The sequence below is a fragment of the Eucalyptus grandis genome, chromosome 11 (genome assembly GCF_016545825.1).
Source record: "Eucalyptus grandis isolate ANBG69807.140 chromosome 11, ASM1654582v1, whole genome shotgun sequence".
NCBI lineage: Eukaryota > Viridiplantae > Streptophyta > Magnoliopsida > Myrtales > Myrtaceae > Eucalyptus > Eucalyptus grandis.
The window spans coordinates 46,106,430-46,122,991 of NC_052622.1; the positions used below are offsets into that span (position 1 = coordinate 46,106,430).

The 16,562-nt window shown below is 41.4% G+C and overlaps 2 protein-coding genes across 2 annotated transcripts; one reads left to right on the forward strand and one right to left on the reverse strand.

Annotated features, from left to right (window-relative positions):
* The first annotated feature begins 591 nt into the window (after positions 1-591).
* On the forward strand, positions 592-2,530 carry LOC104426707 (probably inactive leucine-rich repeat receptor-like protein kinase At2g25790). The gene is given in 4 exon segments (XM_010039841.3): positions 592-1,259; positions 1,261-1,499; positions 1,502-1,525; positions 1,528-2,530. Coding segments are annotated over 4 exon segments (1,221 nt in total). The 5' UTR covers positions 592-975; the 3' UTR covers positions 2,202-2,530.
* Positions 2,531-4,816: 2,286 nt separating this feature from the next.
* On the reverse strand, positions 4,817-13,848 carry LOC120286026 (LEC14B protein-like). Its single transcript, XM_039305492.1, is given in 12 exon segments — positions 4,817-5,230; positions 5,687-5,747; positions 5,928-6,018; positions 6,021-6,085; positions 6,598-6,770; positions 8,114-8,191; positions 9,649-9,736; positions 9,738-9,820; positions 11,296-11,373; positions 12,573-12,692; positions 12,920-13,436; positions 13,679-13,848. Coding segments are annotated over 11 exon segments (1,470 nt in total). The 5' UTR covers positions 13,361-13,436; positions 13,679-13,848; the 3' UTR covers positions 4,817-5,038.
* Between the last annotated feature and the right edge of the window lie 2,714 nt (positions 13,849-16,562).

The following is a 16,562-nucleotide window of genomic DNA, read 5'->3' on the forward strand; positions in this document are numbered from 1 at the left end:
AGGGGAAAAAGATCCGGAATTGATATGATGGACAAGCGAAGGGAACAAAAAGAGCATTCGCATGAAGAGTGTGAACGTCCAGACAGGACAACAAGCATTCGATGACGAGCATGATGTGGATGACAAACAGCTGGCATCCACCAAGTCAACCGTTGACCGGTGACGTGTCGCCGCACCAGGCCCGAGCTCACGCTTTCGCCGTGCACCCTCGCCGCACCCGAACCCAAGATCAGTTCCCCCATCCACCCCTTCCTTCCTCCCGTTCCTTCCTTTCTCGGGGGACCAAACACGAGACGGATCACGTGATCCGGAGCCCGAGGCTAGCCCACCCGAGCCGACCTGTCACCCGCCCGAGCCTCGCGTACGGGCTCCCACGTAGGCTCGGACAGCCGTTTGGTCCCCCGAACTCCATTCCCAATAAAGAAAAAAAACCCCAGCGAGTAAACACCACACCAGTAAAACAACTCGTAAACAACTATTTCATTAAATAAATAAATAAATAAGAAATAGTGAATTGCGGTGGCCGAAGCAAAGCAAAAAAGCAAAGCTTGCAGCGTAGCCTTCAGACAAAGACCAGACCAGACCAGACCAGTCTAGCGAGGACTGTAGCGTAGCGAGATTTTCTTTCCTTCTTCGTCTTCTCCGAGAAGCCAACGCGAGCGGATCGCTCTCGAGAGCGAGAGAGGCGGCGACGATCCATCATCATCATCGTCACCGGCAAGCGCAAGATCGTCAACCCTCCGTGTCCCGCCTGGTCCTCCCTTCCTTCTCCCTCAAGCCACCTCCCTCTCTCTCTCTCTCTCTCTCTCTCTCCCTGCGTGTATAAATTCTCGTTGACAGCCAGTCGCCTCCATTATAGCTCTCACGCTTTGAACCGCTCGGACAGCACTCGCCCTCTTCACGGAAAAGCAGTTCTCCACTATAAAGCCAGACCCCCGCCACCACACCCCCAGCACCTCTGCTCTCGTCTCTGCCATGGCGAAGCAGAGGGTCGTCGCGGTGAGGTCTCGCTTCCAGACCGTGCTGTCGGTCGTGATATGCGCAATGTGCTTGACGACGAGTGACCGTCTTGGCGTTCTTGCTATCCTTGATCCGAACGACTTCTTGGCCCTCCAATCGATCCGGAAGTCGCTCGACGACATGCCCGGGTCCACCTTCTTCAGCTCCTGGGACTTCACCGCCGACCCATGCAACTTCGCCGGCGTCCTCTGCGACGCCGACCGGGTGATCGCCCTCAACCTCGGGGACCCCGGGCCGGCTCCCGGGCCTGACCGGCCGCATCGACGCGGCGGTCGGCCGGCTCTCCTCCCTCGCCGAGCTCACCGTCGTCCCGGGCCGGGTCTACGGGTCGCTGCCGCAGACGCTGTACCAGCTCAAGAGCCTCCGGTTCCTCGCCGTCAGCCGGAACTTCATCTCCGGCGAGATTCCGGCGAACCTCGGCCTGCTCCGGAGCCTCCGCACGCTCGACCTCAGCTACAACCAGCTAACCGGAGCGATCCCCGCGCCGTCGGCACGTTGCCGGAGCTCTCAATCTCATCCTCTGCCACAACAAGCTGTCCGGCTCGGTCCCCCCGTTCGTCTCCGAGTCGCTGACCCGGCTCGACCTCAAGCACAACGACCTCTCCGGCACGCTGGGGCCGCTCACCCTCCCGGCCTCGCTGCAGTACCTCTCCCTCTCGTGGAACCAGCTGGGCGGGCCGGTCGACGGGGTCCTGAGCCGGATGGACCGGCTCAACTACCTCGACCTCAGCATGAACCGGTTCTCGGGCCCGATCCCGGCCCGGCTCTTGGCGTTCCCGATCACGAACCTCCAGCTGCAGCGCAACTGGCTGGAGGGGCCGGTCGAGCCGGCGAGCCAGGTGTCGATCCCGACCGTCGATCTCAGCTACAACAGGCTGTCGGGGCAGATATCCCCGATGTTCTCGACGGTGCAGAACCTGTACCTGAACAACAACCGGTTCACGGGGCAGGTGCCCGGCTCTTTCGTGGACCGGCTGCTGGCCGCGAACATCCAGACGCTGTACCTGCAGCACAACTTCCTGACGGGGATCGAGATCAATCCGACGGCGGACATTCCGCTCAGCACCTCGTTTTGCCTACAGTACAATTGCATGGTCCCGCCCGTACAGACGCCTTGCCCGTTGAAGGCCGGGAAGCAGAAGACGCGGCCTACTTCGCAGTGCAGCCAGTGGCGAGGGTAAAATGGGGAGGAATTCGGGTAAGCTTCTCGGTTACTTTTTTTTTATTTATTTTGTCCTTTTGTCTTTTGGGAGGGGGCAAAATTGGAAGAAAAGATACGTATAGGATTAAAATTTGGGGAAATTTTAATTAATTTGGTGGGAGGCGGGGCAGGGCGGGGGTTGGGTTTTTGATTCAATTTATTTATTCGTCACTGCGTCAGTGATAGATGTTTGGGTAAATAGAGAAATAATAAGAGGTCTGGTTGGAAAATATTATCATAGATGTTTCGAGGGGTTAATATATGCTGCTTGTTAATTACTGCCAGTAATATGAGTATATGTTTCTGCAATTATTTTTTTTTCTTTGGAATTACGGTTATCTTTTAGTTCTCCATAGAATACTTATTGGGGTGTTGGAATCTTGTAATTTTTCAATTGCAAAACAAGTGTTTTTGGATTTTTTGAGAGGGTAATTTATTCTCTCTCTGGGCAATTAATCTAATGGAGATGGGAAGTAAGATTTCTTTTGCAAATTGACCAATCTCGTGACCCTTTTGCCCTTGAAGAGAAGATTTTATTTTGCCGGGCGACTAGGCTCCAAGTCAATTCAACACCACCTTTTCCACAATTAGACTTCTCCCTCTAATGGGACTCGTTTTGACCCCTGTCCTTTTCATTCTAAATAGTCATTATCAGAAAAACCAAAAAAGACAAACTCCACCGACCATCCAACAATAAATATAACCCTGAATTGCACGGGAAATTCTCATACTATCGCTGCCAATTTTCGGTTTTTCGAGTTAAATAAAAGTCAAAAAATAAGAGGTTGAGGTAATTCAAACGGGTAAATTTTTATGGCATTTCCAAGTTTTGTTTCTTTCTGGGCAAACGAATTTAAATATAGAATGGGATATATAGTTGGTAGACACAATAATGTTTAGCCCAAAAGAAGTGAAAAAGCATAGAAATAATTTTTTCAAGATAGATGAGATGAGACACTCACAGCAGGCCAGGCTGGCAAATCAACAACTCTCAAACCCTAATACAATCATTGTAAGAGAGGAATGCATTGTTATCAGACCTAGGCTTTGTTCACCACTACACTCCACAGGTGTTGGGTAATGTTGAGACATGCAGGCCAATCATGGCGAAATGGTTCCACGTTCGATTTGCTTTTAACTCATGCAAGCAAGGCATTGATTCAGTGCCAAGCACTAAAAAGCTAACTAAGATTTTGTCGATCGATTTAATTAATGAGCCGCTCGGCACTTTATTGGAGTTAGAGCTCGAAAGGGATGATGCCCTGGAGAGACAAGCTGCAGCTTCATACTTTGCTGCATAGTAATCACCATGCTCCAAAAGGACAAAAGGAAGGGAGAATTGTTCAATTAGGCAATAATAAAGTGTTAGCATTGGAATTGGATACAAAGATTTAGAATAAAATTGATAAAATCGAAAACCTTAGAAATGTATTGGTATCGATTCGATACGTTTAGGAGTGGTTAAATAATTTTCTCGAGGAAAAAGATTGATGAAGGTTCAAAATAAATACAAAGCTCATGGTTAATGAAGAAGGGGTTTTAAGAAGTGGTTTTCACACAAAAAGAAAATCTATCTATAAATTAAAACCAAAACATGTGTTTGTTTCCTCTTTTCTTTCTAGTCCATTATTACCTTTGGGTTAAGATATATAAAAATCAAAACTGTCAATTAATCTTCCTTCACAAAGTAACCAAATATTCACACGTTTTATAAATACCCACCAGGCACTGCATCCACTTAATTACATGATTTACCCAATTTCTCCAAAAAAAATTGACATATAGAACGCTAGTATTTACTTACTTAAGCTCTCAAAAACCCAAAAAAAAAAATATATTAAGAAAGTAAAATTTTGGGCCCGGGGGGGAAGTTACCGTGGACAGACGACAAAAGGCAGGTCGACTTTAATGCGAACGTTCACATCGACATTCTTTTAATGCGAACGTTCACATCGACATTCTTTCTCACTTAGGACAAAACCACATAGGCAATTTCCAAAACAATGTCCATTTTACCCATTTTTCCTTCCTTCCTCTTAAGAGAAGAAGAAATTTGACTAGGGGAGAGCGTAAAAGCTTTACAACTAATCCCACTTTTGGTTTATAATTTATATATTTTTGGAAGGGAGCTAAAACTAAAGCCTTCTAAAGATCTTACTTTTCAGTTGAATCTACATAGGCCTGCATATGAGAAAAGTCCATCGGGTCTACCAAAAATTGAACCAGACCAAAGCGAATCGAATGGCCTCTAATTAACTACTCACTCGAGATCCTCGAAGGTAGAAAGAGACACTGCTATTCGTTTTATTCTAATCCAGCCGGGATGAGGAGGAATTCACTCATTTTAAGACTTGTGAATACGTACTTTGGTCTCTCGAATGGTGAGAGGGCAAAGTCCAGTCGAAAATCGAAAGCGTATCGGACGCAAAGCGGAGACTTCGGCAGATAAAGATGGTTTTTTTTTTTTTTTTTATTACGAACTTTGACCAGTGTCCAGTTACAGGGTCTGAGCAGCTCAGTCGCCCGGATCGCAATTTGCCACGCCATTTATTTGGGAAACTACGCTTTCAAGAAAGATTTTTCTCCACTGAAGTAGACACCGAGGGAATGGAAGCTTGTAACAAGCAACAATGGCTCACAGTCACAATTACATTCGAAAGGTCGATTATGTACAACGAAATTCACACGAATCGCGTGTCGTTTGGGACTATAGCTTGAATGATACACCTTATCTGTACATGAGATGGAACTTATTAGGACTATATAAGCGATTATTTATCCCGCCATCCGTCATCGAGTGAAAAACAGTAAGCGTCTTTAATACAAATGCCGCCTCCGGATCCTCTTCTTCATCGCCGGGATCTCAGTTTCTCCGTTCCCAAAGAATTCCCATTTCACAATATCCCCATCCCAAGAAGAGCTCACAATCATCGGGTACTCCGGGTGCCAACTGCAGTCTCTGACCGGCGATTTATGGTGCTTGAGGGCCGCAACTTGAGCTCCAGTCACCTATTCGAAGCAAATTCAACAAAAAAACACCGAAAAATTCTTACATAGTGAATACTATCTACGCAGAGACGAAACATGTATGCAAATGTACGGTTTTGTGTATATGCATCTTGAGTACATTTGATAACAGATGCTACATAACAATTCGATTATGATGAGAATGTATCTCATTGGACCTCTTGATCCTCATGCCGAATGTCGAAGGAGAAGCGCATATTCAGTCGGAGAATCTTCTTCCACTCTTGTGACTAGCCAACAAGAAGGAGAAGCACCCGCTTTTGTTATGCGTAAGAGTGTAAAAAGTTTTTCCAGCATAATTTCAAGTGACCGGTATGGGTCAACAAAATTTAGATTTCATGCCATCCTATATTTGGCATCTCCATGTTGATGTTAAAACAGGACAACAACAAACATAATTCTGAAGTAGAACGACCTAGTACGAAAAGAATTACGTACCACATCATAGATATAAACACAGGAATCATGGGATCCAGTGTAGATATACTTTTGACCAGTGCTGCACACAATAAATTCATGAAATTAACGAGTTAGTCTTGGTAAAAGGACTCGCCCACATTAACTGCAAACTAAATCAGCATTCGAGCTTATTAGGAGCTTGGTGTGGATCATACTTGGGCGCCACATACTCATTTACAGATTTAATTTGAACTTTCAATCAATGTTTGCTTCTTCTTACCTATGTACTGGGGAGAAGTAGCACCGAATAAGAGTACGCAACACCGAATGGCCTTTATATGTTGCCACTGACAGATCAAAAGGGTGTTTGAATCCCTAGCCCGGGGTGGGTAGTCCATCCATCTGTAATCCCATTCGAAATTCCTAAAGCCTCGACGACTGCACCAAATCAACCAAAGTAAAAGAGTTAAAACTCTGCTCTCGTCCATCTCTGGCAGAAAAGAGATGTAAGCAAGCCCATTGAAAGAGGATTAATTCAAAAGAGTCAACAAAGAACTCGGCCAGTCATCTATCTGCACCTCATACATCAATATGCATCTCCAACTTCGAGTTCTAATACTTCCATCTGCTCATCATTTTCATGCTCATATATTGCATTGCAACAATTCACATCAACATAATTGTTCACTCGGCTTCCATTTTTAAAGTACGCAAATAAGGAAAAATATGATTTTCAATGCACTGGTTTTTCTCAAGATAAATTTAATCAATGTTTCCAAAGCAGAACCTTTCCTCATTAGGTATGTTTAACCAGTGCCTCTGGAGCACTAGAGGCACTGCTCTACAGGCACTCATTAACATAACTTTTAATAAAAACTGGAAGTAGGCATTAATGCTTAGGGACGTCAAAATCAAATTCCATGCAGCACACGGAACTTGAGCACACTGACCAGATATCAGAGCCCATTTTCCGGATATCCCAAAGTTTGATCGTCTGATCTTTGCCATTTGATATGAAATAACGACCATCACCACGGCTATCAATGAACGTAATGCCTTCAAGGTGTCCCATTAGAACTCCTGCAGGTTTATTTCTGGCACTCAGGCAACGTCTATCCCACACCTACAAAATTAATAATGTCATTTCCCTAGAGAACCAAAATTCCAGCTTGCTTCAGTTCTCCTCTGAACTCATAAATCTCGATTCCTCCATTTCTTTAACATTGAATGATGACAAATAGGGTCATTCGTGCGGTGCTCAAAGGCACTGCCTGAAGGATGAATTAGCAGCATATCAAGGTTTTGTCTGCTGTAGATACTTTCTCCAGATGACACAACCCCATAGTTGTAACAATCTATCATTTAAGGAGCAGCTTGGGAAGGTTAAAAAAAAAAATGAAACGGGTCTTATAACAAAACAATGGCTTCCACTTGCTTTCGTTTAAAAGCGCTAAAATCTAGCCAAGATTACATCTAGTGAATGGGACAGATGTTGTAATTTTAGACACAATTAGACTTGAGTACGTTACACTGAAGAAAAGAACATGCCTTCTGAGAGTGGAAAACTTAGTGTCAGAATAATAATTACAATTAATTACTACTGCCAGAGCTTCAAGCCAAAATTTAATTGAACTGCATGTCAGGAGAAACCAACAATAGACACTTTCGAAATCAACAGAAAAAGAAGTGTGACATTGAAAACAATTGGGCTAAGTACTTTGATGGTGTCACTTAATCTAATTGCCAAATGAATGCTATATAATTGTTTGACTGATGAACTTCATCATGGTTGAGAACGGAGATAAAATAGGCCAACATCAAATTGTAGGAAGCAAGTGAACAATACCATAATCACATGTTTCATCATTTCTTACCAGTCCATCAATAGTAAAAATTCAAAGACCTACCTAATTGTAACGTCAATCAGATACTGGACATGCCTCCCACACAATGTCTTGTTGACAGGGTGAGCCAGCTTTTATTTTTTTCTCAGATAATAATCATGATAGTTATGATATTAAAGTTTGCAGTTGCAAGTTCTCGCTATGCATGTGTTCATAAATTTGCGCAATATGCTCAGTTATTTATATGACCATGAGAATATCATAAATAGGATGATACAAGCAATAAGAATGAACAAGCCTTTTCCACCACTGCCTTATGTGTGATATCAATTGTAAATGAGCACATTTGTTTGCATTGGGTGCAAAATAGGCTAAGACAGTGGATGCGAACACCAATTACATGGGAAGTGTCTATGAAACACAATTAAGAGAACTGATGAATAAACTAAAAGAATCCCACAATTGCTTCCACAACGACTGGATTATCACCCATCTAATAACGTGTTGAATGTGCATCATATCCAAATAATTTACACAAGTTAATATAACCAAAGGCTATTTAAAAAAAAAAAAAACAACAACTAAAGTGACCAAAAGATCTCCAGGAATTGAGCTTAAGTACCTTGCAGTATGTATCATCACTCCCAGAATAAATTATATGACCACTTTCATCAGCAAAGCATACTGTGTTCACATCAGACTGCAATTTAAAAAACAAAATCAGATTCTAAAAACTTGTTGAGTTCTATTTCTCCAGCAGAAGTTGACAAAGTAGAATAGATATTCAGGAATGGAGATGGCAGTAGACGCATGAAGTAGGAGAAAATAATTGGATAAAATAATGATTAGGTGCAACCAGAGGAAGGGACCTGAAGGTAAAGACTCACTAACTCTGCAGATATTCAGGTTCTAACCAACCAATGCACTCATCTCTTTTAAGCTTATGATGATATCGGAGTATAAGGTTTTCTGAAGGTAACTGTGTGCATGGATTGGTTTTGAAAACATATTAACTGCATGTAAATTGGGTACTCAATGCACAGTAATCCACAAGACAAAGTGCACAAGCAATTTATTCTTTTCCCCCTATAATCTTTTAACTTTTGCACTTGCATTCTGATGTGCATACTTCCTCAGCTAAAGATGCAGTAGGAGAAAGAGTTCTGACAAAGAAGTCCCTCATTCCTTTTCCAACCTCAAAAGGATAATTGCATGAGAGGCGACCACAATTTAAGTCCACTTTGACCACTATATAACAGGAAAGGGAAAGAACAACAAAACCCGAAAATTTCGTCAAGCCGCCTTTTCATTTGAAAATCATTTTGCCTAACAACCTGAGAAAAGAAAGTAGAATCTCAATTTTGGCATAGTGACCTCGCAGAAGCATGGGTGGAAAATCAAGATGAATAATCCAGGCAACAAATCCTTTCTCGTAATTCACTCATTTTCACCAATACCAGATATTTGCATTGTGCAAAAACTAATACTTGAAGACTGGAAATAAAATAACTGCCTTGAATCATTAATAGACTTCTGGAGTTTCCATGATAAAGGAAAAAGAAAAAGAGAAAACCACAGGGAAAGTGGAAACTTAATTTAATGGTAGCTAACTGACAACATTGTTGGGTGGTAATTCTCAATAAAACCAGCTGTACAAGACTAACTCTAAAATTGAGTGGGAAAAAAAATTCTTGGCCTATATGTTCATCATTTCTGGGATCAAGAATTTGACATATCAGCTGCCCAGGAGGGTTCAGAATTGCAACTCACGGCATATTGCAGGGACATTTTTCAATTACTTTTAATGGTTCTTACATTTCCAAAGATATGTATCACCTTTTGCATGAAGAGATTTGTCATATCAGCTGCCAAGAGAGGTTTGAAATCATAATTCAAGGCTGGTTACCAAGAATCCAAAATCATGGCGTATTGCTCAGGAAATCACCAATTACTGTTAAGGGCTATTATATCTCCAAAAGGAAAGAATTTACTCAGGCAGATAGAGATCCATTCAAAACCAAACTTATATAGAACCAGATTCGAAAGAATAAAAGCAACACTGCGGGAACACTGAGCACCAACCTTCTAAGTTCTGAGTAGTTGGCAAAAGCGTATCAGGAACAAATCCAAAAAGCACAAGAACTACCAAAGTTTTACCTCATGTGCTGGAATTCTGAGGGAAAGCTTATTTGCCACAAGATCATAGACATATATAGAATCGTCGCTGCTTCCAGCAACGACTTCGTCCATCGGTAGAAAATTTAACAGAGAAGATTCCAAAAGAATATGGTCCACTGTCAGCGGAAAAATCCAAACCCTCATGGATCTCCTGCAGATAATAGAAGAGGTATGGAGTCATATAACCTCAACTCAAGAATGCCTAGCAAACATATTCTGAAAGAAAATCAACATGGGAGGCAAGATGGTGAACTCCAATAACATAAGCACCATATCTCCAAGCCAAGAAACCTATCAATCCATCATTTTGCTTAAAATGAAATCTTCAGGAGATTGTTCATTTCATCAACATCGGACAAGATAAAAGGAACTCCTGCATAATCTTGTCTATTTTCTCGAATGTTTCTTTCAAAAGTTTTGATCCAAAATTGTAAGGATAGTCAGAAAAATCAGAACTCCATGGGAATTCATTAACCGGCATCACCTTAAGATTTGTAAAAGCTCAAAGTCAGGCCTCTCATATGCACAATAAGCATGCTCATGCCATCAAACTACCACAATCGTAGTAGCTCATAATAGTACATTATGTAGTTCTTGTCCAGCTTAGTGAATACAGACACTTGGCTAGGGAAGAAAAGGGGAAAAACCATCAAAGAATGCAGATGTGATTATAAACCTGATAAATTTATCATTTTAAGTGCTTCAAAAGTGTGCAAAGGACACAGGTGCCGCGAGTAATTAAAGGTACTAACGATTCAGTTTCCTCTGCCAAATTTACCAAAAGAATGTTCTGTTAGAAAACTGCTGCAGGAACTAACCAAAATCAGGTGAGAAATTTGAAAATCTTATCACTGACTGCTCAATGATTGAATGAGAGGAATAGGAACTGTTTTTCAGGCACAAGCTTTGATAAGCACAGCAGACCCATTTTAAAGCATATAAAGAATAAACTACAGAAGTACAAGAATTTCCAATATTTCAGGCCAACCTAAGCCTGGTGGAGTCAGGTTCTAGGAAAAAGTCCAAATGCTAAGAGCAGGAGTTCTTGGATCTATTCATTGGAGACTCTCAAATCACTTGTAACCTTCTTATTTACTCTAGCCAGCTGACTTAGGAACAACCACCTGATGCAGCCAAAAGATGATTGAGCCATAGTGAATCTGGCCATATTTCCTCAGGCAGAAACTGCACGTGAGAACTAATCAAGAGCTGCACAAGATTAAATACTGTGCATCCACAAGAAGGAGGCACAGAGACCCTCCAATGCTGCTTCAATTGAGTTCTGAGGGCTTTTAAACTCCCAAGTCAAAACATGCTGAATGAAAGTCTATCGAAATGTTGAGCTCAGAAGGGACTGGATAAAAGAAAACCAAAATTCTTGCTTCGAACTATTTAAGTTATCCAGAATTTTAGGGCACCTGTTTTGCCCACCACAGGAGAAACCCAACTCAACCATGTTGGATTCCAATGAGAGCAAACCATCCTTGTAAGATTGCATGTGAATATAAATGATACAAACTTATATGCTTAAGAATGATCAGAAAATTGTCATGGTAGGCCAATGTGTCAAAGATGACATATTGCTTCTACAAGAAAAAATAAATCTGAATTTAGTTATATTTTTACCGTGATGTTTGCAAGAGAATCCATAGCAGCGGAGCCGATGTCAACAATATGGACGATGGGTGACATACTGGCATACACCTGCAAGTTAGAGATAGATATGATATATCTTATTCTGCTAAGTAAGCAGGCAGTGTTTTTTGAGATATATGATATATCTATATTCAACTGATGATAGAATTAGCATATGAAGAAACAAGAAGGCTTCAACCTGCAGAAAGAAAGTGCTAAAGAATGTGAGTAATAAAATGCCATGACAAAATGCTTAAATTAACCCAGCAAAGATCAATTCTCTTGCTGTTCATAGAAATTCTTCCAGCATGCAATCACTTAAGAAATCCTTGTGTACACCAAGCACTGAATTCCATTCCCTTGTATGCATCTAATCTTTTTCTCCTCTTCTCAAGTGGCATCACAAATTCTCTAACATTGGAGAAGCCATATTCACGGTAAAACAGAACAATACTCCAATCTACTATAGTATCACAAATGAGCAACTTGACTTTGAGAACCAGCTACTCACCAATCACGTGAAAGAGGCCTTGCATTACTATGGAATAACATCTGGTATGTATGATTATCCTAGCTCCTAGGACCTTTATCAAGAGCCAACAGTGAATTACATGAAACTATCTAAATAGCACTAGTAATTTCCTGAAGGATGGAAACACAAAAGGCCAAGTATGACACGCAACTGTAGCTCTCAATGTACATTCCTATAAGAATGCCTGACAATAAATTAAAGCTAAAGACAGTCACATCCACACGAAAGAGAAATGCACATTCCAAGCAGAACAAAAACGAGAACAAGACTTGAAATATCTCTCAAAATACAGAAGAGTATGTTGGTTTTTCAGCATTCATGACCTCATTAGAAACTCTAAGAACTTGAGTTGATATCCAACTTATTTCCCATACATTTTAAATAATAAAAGAAGTGTCATCTTGAATAGTTTCTCTGACCCACTAACACCAGGGGCCAGAGTCGGCCCCCATGCCCCAAAAGTCAAATTTCACCATGAGTCACGCATAACACTTCTCAGGGAATAAAAACATCTACTCTATGTGTGTGTCTATCGATTTTTACTACATACAAGTACAATATTTTGGCATAACAAAACTTATAATGTATATGCACACATGAAGTGAGCAACAGATGCTAGCAACATCCATATGCTGTGCCTAGTTTCTTGAGACTGAGTTGAGATGTTCTATGACTTGGAATACAAAAAGTTCAGGCGATAAAGATTTAGTTCATTGCAAGAGATACATGAACTCACAAGGTAACGTTGGTCAGGAGAAAGAGATGTATCAGTGATCGTCCACCGTAAACTCTTGGTAAGAATATTCTTCTGACATTTCCATCCTTTATCAACATTATAAATTCTAATGTGGCTACCCTGCAGAGGTTGTTGGAAAAGTAGAGTTAGAAATCAAACTTACTACATTGACACACCTTATATCATACAGCCAGATAAGAGGATACACCAAAAAAACCTGACATAGGAAATCTCTCTTAGGGTCAGGTTCTGTGACCACGGAAAGTGGTAAAATGTTGAAGCTTAAACAATTTAGTACATTACAATTCCCACAAAACATGTTCAAGTTCAAGTAAAACATGCTGTACCTGAAAGCCAGCAACAAATAGAGAACCATCAGCTGAAAATTGCGAAACATAAGCTCGACTATTCATCTGATCCAGGGGCGAAGGACCATTAACAGGCACATATCTGCTCAGCATGTGACAGCAATCAGCGGAGGAGAACCTCCCTCTTCGTGAATAATTACACTCTCGACCCGCCAGCATCTTAACGGTGGAAACAGGCAGAGCCCGCCTCCCAGGGAAATCTCGGATCAAATGTTCATGGGGCCTCGACTTCAGATTCGTCAAATGCGCCAACTCATGATCCAAGCATCTCGGCAACTCATTCGGTCCCTGGCTGTTACCAACCCCATCCAAGCTCTTCTCGTCCTCACACGACTCAGGCTCAATCTCTAGTCTGCTCATCGCATACCCCATCTCAGCAATCGATCGCCAACCAGCACCAAAATGCATTGCCGTATTCATACCGCTAGTGGCAACAGAGTGAACAGCGACATTGCTCGATCCATGTCGCAGTTAAACAGTAATCCCACCACCAATCCTGCCAAACCAGTCCTTTTCCTTTTTAAAAACCAGTAGAAAGTACACTTAAGACGGGGGGAAACATCTTAATTCCGCCTTCACTAAGTGCAAACATGTAGAATACCGACCGACCGACCAACCAACCAACCAAAGCCAGACAATTAAACAACAGTCACGTTACAACCCAAGAATACGGTTTCCCCGTAGCCGAAATCAAGAACTCGAGCATAAGAATATGAACCAAGAACTACGAGCACGCACACGGGACAATGAATTCCACCCAATTGTCCCAAAGAATTCTTGAAAAGGCCCACGACGACGGTCACAAGCGTGTCGAGATCAACCGTCACAAGATCAGTGGAAACCAGGCGCATGCATGAGCCCCCCGACTCATCAGGGCAAAACCCAAAGAATCCAATAAAGAACACCACACTGACCTGATGATCTCATGGGCTTTGTCTCCTTCTCCCCCGCCTCCTATGCTGAATGGATAATGCCCGACCTCTCTGTCTCTCCCTCTCTTTTCATTTTCCTTTTTTACTCCTCCCGAAATCACGCGAGTCCGGATGTCCTTCCGCGTGCTTATCGTGTATGTCTAGATGTCTAGTGCCGCCCTCCTCGTTCGGTCAACGTCGCAGCGGGTTGGTGCTCTGCACTCTCTCGCGCGCGCGTGCACCGGGCTCAGCTGTGGGCCGGCAATTTCATGCCAGCAATCACGTGATATGGTAAATACATAGCAACGTGCAAAACGGACCGTTCGAATTGTAACCATCCGAACTGGATCAGACCGGTCGATTGGATCCAATTCTCAGTATTATCGGTCTACTTCTCGATTCCTAAAAGTGACCGGACCCTACCGACTGAATATAATTTTTAATTTTATTATTTCTTCAAAAAATTAGTAAAATGCAAACTCAATACTATTTTGGTCCGGTTTCAAGCAATGGCCAAAAATAATAATAATAATCGACTCCATTGGACTAGAGTGTAAGTGGTCCGCTTCTCGGTTTTCAGATTGAGAACAGATCATCTCTATTAATACATGATCGAATGCTCTAATCTTCATGCGTGCGCGCAACATTAATTTGCGTTAATTTCAATGTTTTTAACTTCCAATTTTGGTACAAGATATGTTCTCGTACTCGGTCATGTTGTATTTGAACTTTTACCGATCCTACGTCGACAGCTTGTTGCTCACGCATCAGTAAAATTCTCCACAAAGCTTGCGGTCAATTCTTTTATGACGAGAAAATTCACTTTAGATTGACAAATTTCGGGCCCATTAAATACCCCACTGACTTTTTAAAGACCGAACAGACCGTGGGCCGAATGCTAGGTAGATGCAAATCGTTTGATACAAGCAGAAGCTGTGGCGTTGCTCGAAACCCTAACGTTTCTTCTCCCCGGATCTACAGAAACATTGCAGCTTCACTCTGACTGTAGTGTACTTGTCCCATGTCTAAACTCCTCTGATCAGCTGAACTGGGAAGTACAATTCCCGGTGGACCGGGCCAAGGAGCTAAAGAGTAAATTTTGGGGCCTCTCCATAGCCCATTGCAGCCGAGACTCGAACAGGATCATGGATTGGTTAGCAAAATCACAAAAGTTAAACGTTTTACCTAAGAATTGGGTCATTCACCCTCCTTCTACTCTCTTTAATATGTTATGTTCTGATGCTCTTAATGTATTTTCACCGCACTTTGTTAAATAACGAATATCACGCGTATTGTCGAAAAAAAATAAAGGTAAAATCGTATATATGTTTACAAAAGGCATTATACAAAATTAGTTGGATCAGGGTTAGATATCTGTTTAAGACTATAGAATAGAGCTCTCTCCATGACAAAGTGGGCTATCATCGTACCCAAGGAAGCAATGTTGGGCTTGTCCAAGTAAAGTCGGAACCATGACACCACTTAATAGAAGATCAAAAATAAAGGCCTACATGGTAATGTTCCTTAATCTTGTTTATGAACAAAAATTTTGTTTTTTTGTTTTCGGGAACAAGAAAATAACAGAAACGCATTTGTTTGCATTTTTGTTCAAAATCTGTTTTTTTCTCAAAACAAAATTGGAACAAAAATGAGAAATAAAAAAAAAGTTGTTTTTTGTTCCAAAAACACTTTTAAAGAACATTTTTTCTCTCTCTTCTCTTTTCTTCTTCTTTCTTCTTCTTTTCTTTTTCTTTTTTCTTTGGCCGATCGCCGATCTCGGCCATGGCCGGCGACCGACCGTCGAGGGCCGGCGACGCCGTCGAGGGTCGGCGACCTCGCCAAAGCGTTGCCGACCCCCCGGCGAGGGCCAAGCTCGCCGAATCCGGGCGAGCTCCAGATCTAGGCGAGGCCGCCACCCACAACCAGTCACCAGAGGCCGGTGACCAACCAAAAGAAGAAAAAAATAAAAAATAAAAAGAAAGGAAAAATAAAATAAAAATATTTAAAAAATTAAAATAAACAAAAAAGAATATAAATTTACCAAACGTGTTTCTATTCATTTTTTATTCTCGGAACAAGTTTACCAAATGCGTCTTTTCTGGTCAAAATTATTCCCCTAACGTAAATAGTTTTTTCTATTTATGTTCCCTAGAACAATTTTTAAATTGAAACGTTACCAAACGCGTCCAACCTCAATTTCTTTCTTTTTCTTTTGCCCAAAAGTGGAAACAGACCAAGGCTCCGTTTACTTCTTTGTAAAAAATTAATAATTTAGAAAATATTTTTCAAAAAGTAATCGCTTATATCGTTTAAAATTAATTTATGAAACATATTTTCATTATCGACAATACTTTATGTCTAAATAATTTTCATAAACACTAAATATATTTTTTGTTAGTAAAATTTTGTAAGCAATACAAATTATCATTTTTAGAACAATATTTTCCAGAGCGCACCCTAATGTCTATTGTATATTAGCACAAGTGGCACACATGTATGTGTATAAGGTGAGAGTGAGAGACGGAGTCATCGGCTATGTGAAAATTCTCTAATAGCCTCAAAATCAAGGTTGTCAAGTCAATCAAACATACTTTTAAAAGTATAGCACATGAAATTTGGAGGAGAAATTACCAAAAATTCTTAAACCTTATATTTGTACAAATAGTTATAAACCTTTTAATTGTACTAATTTAATCCTAAATATTTTGATA